Raw genomic sequence first — 14,625 nt, 5'->3', positions numbered from 1 at the left:
TCCGGTGCGGCTGCGCAGTGAAACCACCGGCGGCGATTGGCCAGTAGGTGAGAGGGGGGAGGAAGGTAAAGGGAGGGAAGTCCGTCGTCCTAGCCTCGAGCCCGCCCGCGGCAGGAGAACCGAAAGAGCAGAGAGGGAAATACTTTCCCGATACGTTGTTTTGGGCTCCGTAGGCTGAAAAGGGGAACGAAACAGAAGGGAGAACCGTAAAAGAGACTGCGTGCGGCCCTAGCCGCCTGCGTGCGTCCGTGCGCGCTCGCTCGCGCGGGCTCAGTGCTGGCGCGTGAAGCGGAGGCGGGCGGCGGCGGCGGCGCCTGCGCGGTCGGGCTCGGTCGTCGGTTCGCAGGGGAGGAGGCAAGCGGGAGGCGGAGGAGGCGGCGGCGGCGATGGAGGTGAAGCGGCTGAAAGTGACCGAGCTGCGGTCGGAGCTGCAGCGGCGGGGCCTGGACTCGCGCGGCCTCAAGGTGGATCTGGCGCAGCGGCTGCAGGAGGCGCTAGACGCCGAGATGCTCGAGGACGAGGCTGGTGGTGGCGGGGCCGTGCCCGGCGGGGCCTGCAAGGCGGAGCCTCGGCCTGTGGACGCGTCGGGCGGCGGCCCGGGCGGGGACGAGGAGGAGGACGAAGAGGAGGAGGAGGACGAGGAGGCGCTGCTTGAGGACGAGGACGAGGAGCCACCCCCTACCCAGACCTCGGACCAGGCCGCGCAGCCGCCGCCGGAGCCCCCGGAGGCCCCGGAGGTGGCAGCCGTGGAGGCCCCGTCCGAGCCTGATGCTTCCGAGAGGCCGGCCGAGGAGGCCACGGCCGAGTCAGAGTCAGGTGGGGTAAATGGTGGCGAAGAGCAGGGCACCGGCAAGGGGGAGGAAGACGAGCCAGAGGAACGGAGCGGGGACGAGACACCGGGATCCGAGGCGCCGGGTGACAAGGCCGCAGAGGAACAGGGTGAGGAGCTGGCAGCGGAGCCCGACTTTAACCAGCCGGGTGCGCCCAAGCACCCAGCCCTTCACTGCGGGATCTGATCCCCTGTTCTCCCTTACCTGAAAGGGCAAGATTTCCATCGCCACTTGGTGGGACTGCCCAGGGGAAGTGGCTTTTAGTCTCTTCGCACATTTCTAGGAGGTTTGACCACCGTTGGTGGCCCCACTCTCTGCAGGAGGGAGGTTCCTGCGTAACTTGGTTCGTTGGTTGGTAGCGGGTGGAAGCGAACGGGGTTGCATGCGAACTGCTGGTGAGCTACCTGTGGAGCAGCCTCCCACGCTGCTGGTTGTCTTTTCCTAAACCAAGAACGTGCTAAGGGATTGGCGATTTCACGAATAGCTAGACCGACTGTTGGAGGCTTTTGGCCCTTGGGCTGCCTGTTGAATTTTTCGCCGTAAAAATATTAGGCAGTAAACTAAATTCGTCGAGGTTCTCTCCATTAAAAGCACGGTGGTATGGCTTGAGCCACATAGAATTTGGCAGCCCAACCTTGCTCTCGCTTTAGTAGCAGGGCAACAGCCTGTGGTGTGAAGGTGTCGAGTTTAATGGTTAACTAGTGAAGAGAAAGTCTTACCTAGTGCATTGAGAATGTCACTCAACTTGGCTAGGGGTTTTACTTCGTTTGTATTATGATTAAAATGTAATCTTACCACTGAGCTGATGGATGGGCATTATTTGTAAATTTGCTGTACACTCAGCTAGCCTTTTACATTTCAGGTTCCTGAGTAACTGAATTGAAATGATCGAGGTATCTGTGGGTCCGTTGAGCAACCTTGTGTAAAGTTGCTCCCCACCCCCCAGTTAGTGACCTGTCTTCCTTAGAAGTGATTGGATGGTTAGAGCTGCTCCCTAACTATCTGTTGGAGTAAGGAGGGAAACTAGAGCTGCTTCTACTCTTACGATAAAGTGGGTTGCCTTAATTCTTTTTATAATACGCTGTTTAGGCTGCCACTTAGTATCATAGTAAAATTGGAACCCATTCCATGGTAGTCATGTGCAACTTGAAGATTGTTTGTCCTATGTCCTGGAGCCAAAATCCCATTATATAACCTTTGACTGAATGTGTATCCCAAATGGCAGATAAAAAAGGTCAAGGAATGAAGAAATGTCTTAAATTATTATTTAAAAACCTTTGTATTGAAAACTTCAAAGGCCTAAGGAAAACACCTGCTTTTCCCCCCTTGGAAAGAATGCTGTGAAATATATGACACTACCTTTCTGCCCAAAATTATGTGCAGTGAAGATGGCAGTATTATATATGGATCTCTCGTGAATTAATGGTTTGCTCTTGCAACTTTCAGTAAAAATCCATGGTAAAATTATAGCTGTGTATCATGCACCTGTGTCCACTTGCTATAGAAGCAAACCTGTGGATGGCTGTGCATTTTAAAGCTTGAAAGGCACAGTGATATTTTTTTAAGTGAGTCTTCTGTATCGTGAAGCTGTGGTAAAGTGTTAGAAAAAAACGTTTTATGGCTAGCTTAAATTCAAATCTGACAATCAAGTGTCAAAATTAACCTATGAAGTTTTTTTAATACCATATTAGTGGGGAAAGCTGCAAGTTTGACCTGATTTAAGCAGATAAATTTAGAATGCAGAAATTGTCCAGTTTTAATCTATGGCTTGACTGTAATTAGTGTCCTTTTATAAAATAAAATTCCAGCCAATGACAAGAGGAAGAACTTTGGAAATAAAACATTCCGTGGATGCAGTGGGAGCAGCTCGGGTACTCGGATGGGACAGATACTCAGATCACCCTTTAGTTCCTGTTGGTTCTGAGCTTATTCCGCGCTCCAGTATGAAAACTGCTGATTTTCTTTCCCTCCTTTTTGTAGGAGATGACCAAGATAGTGAAAAGTCAAAACCAGCAGGCTCAGATGGTGAGCGGCGGGGGGTAAAGAGACAGCGGGATGAGAAGGATGAACATGGCCGAGCTTACTATGAATTCCGAGAGGAGGCTTACCACAGCCGGTGAGGGAAACAGTCCCTTTCATTGAAGGGACTGTCTGCTATGATTTCGGTACACCTGGTGAATCAGAGAGTCTGGGAAGAGGGGCGGATTGCAAACGGAATAGGTTTTTTAATAGGAGTAAGTTCTAGATTGAATCTGCCCTGAAAGCTCCTGTTGCCCTTTTCTCATTTACTGAAAGAAGCTGTCTGCTGGAATTTTATATTCACTGATAGTTTAAAACAGACATGATGCCATGCAAACACACCTCAAAGAAGAGGGCGTTGGTTACATTGTATTTGCTTTTCTTTTCTATGTATAGCTCAAAGTCTCCACCGCCCCCTGAGGAAGAGGCGAAAGATGAGGAGGAGGATCAAACACTTGTGAACCTGGACACGTGTATGTATAAGGCAGGCGGGTTGGGGTTTTAACCAATCAGAAGTGGTTTTGGAGATGAAAAGTTCATGGCCTGCAACTTTTCAGTGATGTAGCATGTGGGAGACTTTGTATCCATCCTTGGCAACTCAGTGGATTTGTGTTCTGGGGATGGCTTTCAGATGTTGGCATTAGCACAAACAGATTGTTTCTTTCCTAACAGATACCTCAGATCTCCATTTTCAAGTGAGCAAAGACCGATATGGAGGGCAGCCCCTTTTCTCAGAGAAGTTCCCCACGCTGTGGTCTGGGGCAAGGAGTACTTACGGAGTGACAAAGGGGAAAGTCTGCTTTGAAGCCAAGGTAGAATGTATAGCTCATTAAAAGCATTCATTTATTAGCCCTGGCTGGTGTGGCCCAGTGGATTAAGTGCCAGCCTGGGAACCAAAGGGTCACCGGTTCAACTCTCAGTCAGGGCACATGCCTGGGTTGTGGGCCAGGTGCCTGGTGTGGGGCACGGAAGAGGGAACCACACATTGATGTTTCTCTTCCTCTTCCTCCCTTCTCCTCTCCCTAAAAATAAACAAAATAAAAATGTAAAAAAAATATTTATTAAATTATTCCTTAAACTGTTGTGTACTGGACTCCTTCCCACAAATATTTTATTAGTGCAGAAAAAAGCACCACATGTTAACAGTCACCTTATCTCCAATAATGAAGAAATCGGGGCTCCCCCCCCCCAGGTCTTTGGTTTAAGTGCATTGACAGTTACTATTCTGATGTTGAGTTGTATCTGTCATTTTCAGTTTGCGTCAAAATCTTGTCTCTTTAGCAAACTTTGCTTCTGAGTGGGTCAGAGTGTCTGAGAGGATTTTTCCCCCCTAGGTAACCCAGAATCTCCCAATGAAAGAAGGCTGCACAGAGGTCTCTCTCCTTCGAGTTGGGTGGTCTGTTGATTTTTCCCACCCACAACTTGGTAAAGTCACTTCAACTTCTTCACTCATGTTTGCTACCATGTTGCTCACTCCATGGGAAGTTTGAGTGTGGGTAACTAATTTTTTGACTATTTCAGGTGAGGATGAATTCTCTTATGGTTTCGATGGACGAGGACTCAAGGCAGAAAATGGGCAATTTGAGGAATTTGGCCAGACTTTTGGGGAGAACGATGTCATTGGCTGCTTTGCTGTAAGTGCTCCTGAAGGTTGTAGGTTCATAGCAAGGAGCGGGTAGAGGGCACTGGGGGTTCAGTTTGCTGCCCACCCGCTGCTGTTTTTTATGTATTTGGTGCGGTGCGTGCTTAGTTGTGTTGTGCCACAGTCACGGAGTTTTGTTTTGTTTTTGTAAGATTAAATTATGAGATTCATTCAGCCTCAAACCCTGTAAGCCCATAAACGCCCTTGTCTTTTGTCACAGAATTTTGAGACTGAAGAAGTAGAACTTTCCTTTTCTAAGAATGGGGAAGACCTGGGTGTGGCATTCCGGATCAACAAGGAGTCCCTGGCAGAGCGGGCCCTCCTGCCCCATGTCCTCTGCAAAAATTGTGTTGTGGAATTAAATTTTGGGCAGAAGGAGGAGCCCTTCTTCCCACCACCGGAAGAGTTCGTGTTCATCCACGCTGTGCCTGTTGAGGAGCGTGTGCGCACCGCAGTCCCGCCCAAGACCATAGAGGAGTGTGAGGTAGGCGAGGGGTGTGCGTGGCCCCATGCCCACGCTTCGGAGCCGTGGGGGTGGAGAGCTTTTCTTCTCAGAACTCCACCGGCCTGGGTCAGGAGGGGATGATACTAAATTGGGCTTTTAAACATGATCCCCGCTTATTTTTCATAGTCCTCCTGGTTCTGTCTGCTTGCAGGTGATTCTGATGGTGGGACTGCCTGGATCTGGAAAGACCCAGTGGGCACTGAAATACTCAAAAGAAAATCCCGAGAAAAGATACAATGTCCTGGGAGCTGAGACTGTCCTCAATCAAATGAGGGTGAGTTGGCCCTGGTGGGTAGGTCGATTGCTTAGTGTCGTCCCGGTACGCCAAGGTTGTAGGTCTGATCCCTGGTCAGGGCACGTACAAGAATCAGCCACTGACTGCTGCATCGGCAACAAGTCGGTGTTTCTCTCTCTCCTCCTCTCCCTCCCTCCCTCCTCCTCTCCCTCCCTCCCTCCTCCTCTCCCTCCCTCCCTCCGCCTTGTCCTCCTTCCTCTCTGTTTCTAAAGTCAATACGTTTTTAAAAATGAGGATGAGGTGCTGGGGTTTATTAGTCAAATGGGAATTTGCCCTGGAGGTTCCAAGAAACTCTTACAATCTTTTCCCAGTGGAGTTAGTCTTTCAAGTGTCTGAGAACAAGGGCCCCACAACTAGAAAAGTGAGTTCTCAATATATGTTAAAGGGGGGTGTCCCCCCGCCCCATTTGCTGTGTTGTACCTCTGAAAGCTGATAAAATCTGGAATCTATCCAGATGAAGACTGGAAATGACTCCTGCAGGAGATGGACAACATTCGTGACACTGAGGAATAGGGCCAAACTGTTGTGGTGGCTTTGGTGGCGTTGAAGAGGTGACACTTACCAGTTACTCTCGGGCTTTATTTAACTTGCTTCATAACTTCTTGTGTTTCTCTTCATTTCCTCTCAAACTCACCAGATGAAGGGGCTTGAGGAGCCAGAAATGGACCCGAAAAGCCGAGACCTTTTAGTGCAGCAAGCCTCCCAGTGCCTTAGTAAACTGGTCCAGATTGCTTCCCGGACAAAGAGGAACTTCATTCTTGACCAGGTATTTTCAGACATTGAAAGGAACCTAATTTTACGGGAGGTCCAAAGATTATAATCTGGCATCTATTTAATCTGGTACAATTACTTAGAGTCAAAGTGGGTGCATTCGTAAAGAGAGGCTGAATGAAGAAACAGAATCAGTTCACCTAATTAATTATGACCAGGTGGTTTTGTGGTACAGTTGTAATGTTTCCTGAACTCAGAGATACCTCTTATTACTAGTGTCTTACCAAGGAGTATATGGACCCAGACTGTAAAACCCTTCTAGAGGCAACGGACAGAGCGTTCGTTAGAGCTCCTTTGGATCCCTGGCTTCGCCACTTACTAGGTCTGTGGCCTCAGACGAGTCTTGGCCTCTAGGAGTCTCAGTTTTCCTGATGTGCAAAACCTAGTAATATTTGTCCAGTAGCGATCGAGGAATCCAAGGAGATTGTGTATGTAACGTCCCTAATTGGGTGCCTCATTTGGAAAAGATGCTCAGTAAGTGCTTTATATTGACTTTGAGTGATGACTTCCATTTCTGAGACATCCAGTATTCCTTCTGTCCCTAGTGTAACGTGTACAACTCTGGCCAGCGGCGGAAACTGTTGCTGTTCAAGACATTCTCTCGGAAAGTGGTGGTGGTTGTCCCGAAGGAGGAAGACTGGAAGAAGAGGCTGGAGTTGAGGAAGGAAGTGGAGGGAGATGATGTGCCTGAGTCTATAATGCTGGAGATGAAAGGTGGGCTAAAGCCGTCCAAGTCAGGGGTCCTGTCCTTGGTCAGTGCGTACCTTACTAGGGCCTTTTCGTCCCTGGAGTGACTCTCCACACCTAAAGTGTGAAACTGAAGAGTAAATTACTGGGTGTGAGCACTTGTAGGTAAATGAATAAGCAGAGTGAATGGAGAAGCACTAACTTCTCGGCTCATTCTCGGTAAGGTACAATAATTAATTAATAGAATCATTAAAACTCAAGGCAGAGGCTTCATTGAGTCAGTTATTCATTTAGTAAATATTTAAAGAGTGTCTCCTATTTGCCAAATACTATTCTAGATGTAGGGCAATTGTGATTGAAAGGAAGCTCTGTTTTACTGAATTTATATTTTTGGAGGGGGGAGATGTTATGATTCAAATTAAAATATAGTGATTGGGCCCTGGCCAGGTAGCTCAGTTGGTTAGAGTGTTGTCCCAGTGTGCCAGGGTTGCGGGTTCCATCCCAGCTCAGGGCATGCACGAGAAGCAGCCAGTGAATTCATCAATAAGTGGAGCAACAANGTAGGGCAATTGTGATTGAAAGGAAGCTCTGTTTTACTGAATTTATATTTTTGGAGGGGGGAGATGTTATGATTCAAATTAAAATATAGTGATTGGGCCCTGGCCAGGTAGCTCAGTTGGTTAGAGTGTTGTCCCAGTGTGCCAGGGTTGCGGGTTCCATCCCAGCTCAGGGCATGCACGAGAAGCAGCCAGTGAATTCTTCAGTAAGTGGAGCAACAAATCCGGGGTTTTCTCTCTCTTTCCTCTCTCTAAAAATCAATAAAAAATGCAGCGTTTGGATAGAATGGTCTTATAATTATCTTGATTTCCGATAATGTGTGAGGTTTGTTGTGTGCTTGCTTTGGTGTTTGATAGGAACCTGACATCTTTAAGGCAACCCAGAGCCTAATAGTAAGGTCCCCCCAAGGTGGACCTGTCTGTCTGGATTGGTCCCGCTTCCTGCTGCTCCCTCAGAGTGTGGTCTTCCCCTCCCCCTGCTGCCTTCAGCTCCTGGTGTCTCCACCTGCCCGGCCAACGAGTGGCTCTTTGGATTCTGATAATGCCCAGGGATGGAAGCTGGTTACAGGGCTTAGAGCCCGATTGTCAGAGTGTACGCAGAATGAACCGTGCCAGTCCATAGCTGATACTCAGGAACCTGGAGGAAGTTAGTTCATGGAAGTTAACTGGATTCATCGAAGAATTAAGAGACCCCCGCCCCACCCACCCCTGGCCCTTGCTCTGAATTCCACTGCTACTCAGCCTCTGAACTTGTGTTTCTTAGCGTCTTATCTAACCTACCCAAAAAACTTTCTCGGTTACGTTTAGCCTCTGGCTACCTGCTTCTGGCCTGATAAGAAACCTTAACCCAGTTTACTCTTAATTTATTATGGATCACTTGAGAACTTGTAAATCTACAGTTTGCAGGTAGCCCTATGCCTGGGGCTGTTACAGTCTAGAGAAAACTTATGAAAGGACCAGCAGTTCTCTGTGCACTAGTAGAGGAAGCTTGGGAAATCTTAGTCTTCCTATAATAGAGGTTTTATAATGAGACCTCCCCTATTGGTGCACTTTTCAGGCCCACAAGCTTCTCTCTTACTCTTTTTTTTAAATAAAGATTTTATTTATTTAACTTTAGAGGGGAAGGGAAGGAGAGGGGGAGAGAAATATCAATGTATGGTTGCCTCTCATGTGTCCCCCGCTGGGAACTGGCCTGCAACCCAGGCATGTGCCCTGACTGGGAATCGAACCACGATACTGTGGTTCGCAGGCCCGTGCTCAATCCACTGAGCCACACCAGCCAGGGCTTCTCTCTTACTCTTACAGCCAACTTCTCTCTGCCTGAAAAATGCGATTATATGGATGAGGTGACATATGGGGAGCTGGAGAAGGAAGAAGCTCAGCCTCTTGTCACTAAGTACAAGGAGGAGGCAAGGAAGCTTCTGCCCCCCTCTGAGAAACGGACAAACCGCCGCAACAATCGAAACAAGCGCAACCGGCAGAACCGAAGCCGAGGCCAAGGCTACGGTGAGTCCTGGGGGCCTGTCTGAGTCCTGGGGGCCCTGCCGGCCGCCGGCCGCCGGCCGCAGTCTGTGCTGAACAGGACTCACAAGGAAAGGACGTCAAGTCACTAACCAGGAATAAGGAAGTAACTTCTTTATGGAGCTTATTTCTTCCTGTGTCCTTTACCCCCAGCTTCTTGTGCTTTTTCCATAATCCTTCAACAAAAGGTAGTTATTTTTCAACAAAAATCATTGTTTCTGAACAGTTGTTTCTGAAAAGCAGTGCTTGGGTCTTCTCATTTGTCTAGTTTCCACTCGTACATGTGGGTTTCCCACTCATGACCACAGTGCACCTAAAGGATTCGTGCGGCAAAATTGGATCCTTAAGTTTTCTTTCTTCTTTGTCTAGTGGATCAACCCAGCTACAGAGACCGCAAAGTGAATGCATCATTCAGTAATTTGGGGGGTTACGAAATAAATTAGGCTACTAGTGGGATTACCATCCCTCCCAAATGTTTCATTTGTCAGTTAATCCTCCATTGTGCATTCACTGACCTTTAAAAGTGTGTGTGTGTGTGTGTGTGTGTGTGTGTGTAAGTGTAAGTCAACGCAGCGTCTGAGGAGCTCACTGTTTACACCTTGTTTCACGAGTATAAAATGACGGGTCTGGGTTATCCAACATGTGGGATGCTTTCCAGGGCCGACAGTCGGTGGTTCTGCGAACGGCAGCATTTGCTCATGTTTCTGACTCTGCCGAGTACTCGTCGCCATCTTAAATGTCTTGCAGGAATTGGGGGGCTTCAGAAGCAAGGTGGCTTGGTTTTCTTGTGTCGCCCTTCCTCTGCCCTCCCCTCTCAGACTTTGTAAAAGATCCTGGCTGGTGCTTTAATTACCATTGTGTGAGCCTGGCAGAGGCAGGCCTCCTATTCCCCCAGAATTGCCTTTGGCTCCAGCTTTTTGATTTCCACTCAGACACGGAGCCAGGACCCCACGCCAGCTGTCTGAGCGCGCTCTCCCGTTTCTCTTCCAGTGGGCGGGCAGCGCCGAGGCTACGACAACCGGGCCTACGGGCAGCAGTACTGGGGGCAGTCTGGAAGCAGAGGGGTGAGTGCAGCTCTCCTCCTGCTCCTCCTCTGGGCCGTGCTGGCCGTTCCGACTGGCTTGGGGGAGCAGAGGGGTTGGGCTGTTTTCTCAGGGCTTAGGGTTTTGCCCATATAATGTATTTCTCTGGAAGAATCCTGGGAAGATTAAGTCTGTTACAAAATCAAACTGAGATGTGTTTCATGTGAGACGGGGGGCAGCAGTGGATCCTGACGCTGGAAACCGGTAAAGCTTAACCCCTCCTCTCTCCCCTTTCTCAGGGCTACCGTAATTTCTACGATCGGTACAGGGGAGACTACGATCGCTTCTACAGCCGGGATTACGAGTACAACAGATACAGAGACTATTACAGACAGTACAATCGGGATGTGAGTACCTCCTGGGCACGGAGAGCGGGGGAGGGAGGCAGGAGCCGAGGCGCGAGTGCCGTGCCTCTGTCCCCGGCCACTGTGCCTCCCGTGACGGGGTCTTCCCCTCTCTTCCAGTGGCAGAACTACTACTACCACCACCCCCAGGACAGAGACCGATACTACAGGAACTACTACGGGTACCAAGGGTATCGGTGAAGCCCCTGCCCTTGTCACCTGTCAGCCGAGACGCTGAATCTCTGGGGGTGCCAGGCACCCCCCAAAACACAACCAAGGAAAACAGGGGCTGTCGGGGTGGGGCTGAGCTGCCGGGGAGGGGCGGTGGGAGGGAGGGTGCGCAAACGGGTGGGGGTGGGGGGAGGTGGAAACAAACGACAAAACTGTACATTTTTTTTAAAGTTTGTTGAAAAGAATATTGTCTTATTCTATAAAACATTTCAAACCTAGTTAGATATTTGTAATCAAAAACCATTTGCTCAGAAAGCAGCACTTAGGGCTGCCTGTCCTGTACCCCGCCGCTGACGGGAACAGTCCTGAAAACGTCACCCCGCTGACGTTGCGAGGCAGGTGGGCTGGCAGCCATGCAGGGAGAGTGGTGAGGCGTGTGGAGAGGGGGGGCAGGCATGAGAGGGCACTGTCCACGGCAGGCAGGAGTGGGGAGAGGGAGAGCTTGTGACCGGGGCAGTGAAAATAAACGATTGGCTCTTACCAATCACTTGCACCACTAACCGTTTGTATTTTTTTTTTTTTTTACCGACCTTTCCCTCTTGGGATATCTGGTCTGGTGGGCTGGGAGGCCACAGTGGCATTGTCTCCACTGTCCTGTGCCTTTGTGCTGTTTGGCTGAGGCCTGGAGACTACCAAGTGGATGGTTCTGTTATAGCGGATGCCCAGGCTGAGGAGGCAGGGGACTGTGCCTGGCTGCAGAGCAGAGCAGAGCAGTGTGCACCCTCTGTGCCCCCCGTTAACGGACTCCCATAGAGACCTAGGGGAGAGTCGGGTCGCAGGCTGCAGCCTGAAGATTGTGACCGCCAGTCTGGCCTCTCCGTCTTCCAAGGTTGAGAGAGAGTGAAGTCTCTGAAATCATCTGTCAGGAGTATCTGTCCTCTTCTAGTGCGAGAGAAGGAACGTTTCTCAGGGTTTCGGCTCACACGGAAATGAAGCAGGATTCTTTCCACGGCAGCAGGATATGTACATAGGTGAATCCTGTGGTGTGGGCTCCCAGGCCCAGGTGCTGAGAATAGCAACTATTTTATACAGTGTGGAGGGCATGAGCCCTGCTGGTCTTTTTGATACATAGGTAGAAAGTGAATAGAAAGGGGGGTGGGGGGTGGGAGGCAGCTCAGCGGGGCTGCTGCAACTCGGGAGGAGCGCGAATGTGTGTGTAATGTGTGCGTGAGCGGGAGCACCCTTCCGGACTTCCTGAAACGGGACTCCTGCGGGGGTGCTGGCCCTTGCCTCCCCGGAGAGGCCTCTAGCCAGGAGACTTCAGTCGGGATGGTCTTCGTAACTTTACCTACACCCTCCCAGTTCTTGACTGACGGCTTCAGGTGGCTGGATTCAAGGATACGGGTGGGATATGGGGATGTTCTTTCAATACTTGGCTTCAGTTCCAAATCATCTTCCCGCTAGGCATTGAGTCCACCAAGGGCTTACTCAGCAAACACACACACTGCAGCGCTTCCTAGTGAGGGCGGACCCTGGTGTTGCTACTCGGGTGTGCTTCACTTCCATTTCCTCACCTGGGCGGTCCTCTGTTGAAAAATTTTGTGCTGAGGTTGGATCTTCCTCTCCCTCTCCCGCTGCGACTGCCGGGGAGCCCCTCGCCAGGCCTGCGGGCTCTCGCTCTGGCCCTCTAGCTCCCTCTGTCCGTGACACACCTGCCCCACAAGTACCTCCCACTCCGAGGCTGGAATGGGGGGCTGATAGGAAATAAGTTTGCTTGCTCATAATGATGTCTTTTCTCTGGGCACCTGTGTTCTTGTGGTGCCGTTTAATGGATTTGCGTGTGGCAGTGGATGACGTGATTGCATGAACTTTTCTGTAACCCACTAACTTTTTATTATTATTAAGGGAGTTTTTGAAAAGCTTTGTCAATAGTATCAGGGCAAGGAGATAAAAACTGGAGCCCAAAGGAATTCTCTTAGGGCAAGATCACGTTCTAATAGAAAATTGGCTCTGCAGCCCATCAGGTGTTGATCCTCCAGCACTCGGCTCCCATCGTCATGGTCTGCGATGGCCCGGTCTGTGGGTGCTGGGCCCCTGAGCTGCTTTGTGTTTCTTGGGGGGAGGAGGGTTAGGGGAGGTACTTGCTGTTATATTTGGACACTAGAAAGTCATCTTTTTTAAACAACCTAAAAGCTGTTTTTCTAGGTGGGTGGAAAGAAACTGCCACGTCCTTGGTGGTGGAGTCCAAGAGATTCTCGCAACAACGTAGATGTCTGGGGTTTTGTTTCTGTCTTTTTATTATTTAAAAAAAAACACATGTTAAGGGGACAAATGTGGGTTAACAGGAGGGCCCCCAGCCTTGTGTTCCTTAGAGACTTGTTCTGTGTGTCATCAGACGTCTGTTGTCGTAGATGGAAACGCCTGTGAGGAGAACAGACATCACGTGGAGCCTGTACATGTTTTTGCACAACCTGTAAAGCATTCTTGGAAGTGGCCAGTAAAAAAGGGTTTTACCATTTTTTAAAAAATGTAACTGTGTCATTGTTTACATCTGTAACTTTTTCCTCCCATGTTCTCATGACAACATTCTGGCGAATATGTAGGCACAGTAGCTTCCAGTTTTAGAATAAATAACCATTTGGATTGAATTCACTCTTATCTCCCGTGGCTGCACTGACTGGGGTGGAGTGTGTCATCTGGGGGATTCATTCACTTACTTTTGATGCTGCTCCGAGTTACCCTGGGTCCATTACTCCCTTCCTATTCTCCCAGGACGGCACTTGGGGGCTGTGAGCCTGCTTGGTGCTTGCTTATGCCAAAAGTGTGAGCCATTGGCATAGAAGGAAATACACTGTGTCATGACCTCTGTGTCTTTGGCCTGTACTGACACTAGTTGGATGCTTGAAGTTAAGTGTAGGTTCTATTTAGGAGCCAAATAAGTGTGTATTCATGAGCAGTTACCACTTAGAGGAAAAGCCTGCTCTTTCAACAGAAGATGCTTGATGGGAGGTAATTTCCTAGAATTTGGAGAATGAGAAGGTAACTAATTATTAAAAGCACTGTTGCATTGCTAGCACTGATTCTGATTGTAATTTCTAATAAATGATCGAGTACTTACTGAGGCTTCGGTGCCCCAGACTCTGGCAGTGCAGCGTCCTAAAGGAGCAGTGATTCAGGTCGAGGTGCTGCTCTCCTGTCTGTCCCTGTACGATGCAGACTTAGACCCCAGGGGCTTGTACCCCAGAGGGTACCCTTGATTGTGGTGTCTGCCCACTCTCTAGGATATTTTTAAGTTATTCAGTGTCACAGCTAATTAATCATTTTAATATTTATAGTTCATCCCTTAGGGATGAACTAGGGGGCCTGTTTCTTAGGCCCCCTTTCTCCCCAGCTAGGGTTGCAGCAGTATAAAATTGGAATATGCAAAAAAATTGCCCTGGCTGGTGTAGCTCAGTGGATTGAATAGGGGGGCCTGGGAACCAAAGAGTTGCTGGTTCAATTCCCAGTAAGGGCACATGCCTGGGTTGCGGGCCAGGTCCCCAGCATGGGGCATGTGAGAAGCAACCACATTGATGTTTCCCTCCCACCCTTTCTCTTCCCTTCTCTCTAAAAATATATTTTAAAAAATCTTTTAAAAAGAGAGAGAGACAATTACCTACAAAAGAGTTCCCGCAAGACTGTCAGCTGATTTTTCAAAAACAAAACATTGAGCCCTGGCTGGTGTGGCTTGGTGGACCGAGTGCTGATCTGCAAACCAAAAGGTCACTGGTTCAATTCCCAGTCAGGGCACGTTCCTGGGTTGCGAGCCAGCTCCCCAGTAGGGGGCACATGAGAGGCAACCAATTGATATCTCGCACTGACGTTTTTCTCCCTTTCTCCCTTCCCCTCAAATAAATAAAATCCTTTAAATGAGCAGGGGCTTTAATTAAATATATATCTTAAGGTTACATTTATTAAGCACTCTGGCTTTTTACCAAGTCTGAGCTGATGTAGAAATTTTCACTTAGGACAAGCACTGTCATCTAGTAAGAACAGAGAAAGGTTCTCCAGGTCCGTCCTTCCCTGCTTGACATTTGAGCAGGTACATCACACTCCATTCGTTAGGACTTTGAGGGCTACCTGTGTGCCAGACACTGTCAGGGGTTTTCACCAAGCACCAAGGGAACTAAGGCAGCTCCTGAACCAACTAGGGTTAGGTTCT

At 49.3% G+C, this 14,625-nt stretch overlaps 1 protein-coding gene across 1 annotated transcript; it reads left to right on the top strand.

The window, feature by feature from the left end:
• The first annotated feature begins 66 nt into the window (after positions 1-66).
• On the top strand, positions 67-10,584 carry HNRNPUL2 (heterogeneous nuclear ribonucleoprotein U like 2). Its single transcript, XM_037052948.1, has 14 exons — positions 67-939; positions 2,811-2,946; positions 3,246-3,322; positions 3,522-3,661; positions 4,184-4,274; positions 4,371-4,483; positions 4,712-4,975; positions 5,148-5,270; positions 5,929-6,057; positions 6,608-6,776; positions 8,612-8,812; positions 9,818-9,891; positions 10,149-10,256; positions 10,374-10,584. Exons 1-14 carry the CDS (start codon positions 387-389, stop codon positions 10,452-10,454), a joined length of 2,259 nt encoding a protein of 752 aa, XP_036908843.1. The 5' UTR covers positions 67-386; the 3' UTR covers positions 10,455-10,584.
• Positions 10,585-14,625: the final 4,041 nt, after the last annotated feature.

The sequence above is a fragment of the Sturnira hondurensis genome, unplaced genomic scaffold (assembly GCF_014824575.4).
Source record: "Sturnira hondurensis isolate 20B ecotype Veracruz unplaced genomic scaffold, ASM1482457v3 Scaffold0007797, whole genome shotgun sequence".
In the NCBI taxonomy this organism is placed as follows: Eukaryota; Metazoa; Chordata; class Mammalia; order Chiroptera; family Phyllostomidae; genus Sturnira; species Sturnira hondurensis.
Note: the sequence above shows the minus strand (reverse complement) of the source record. Positions and strands in the feature narration are given on the sequence as shown.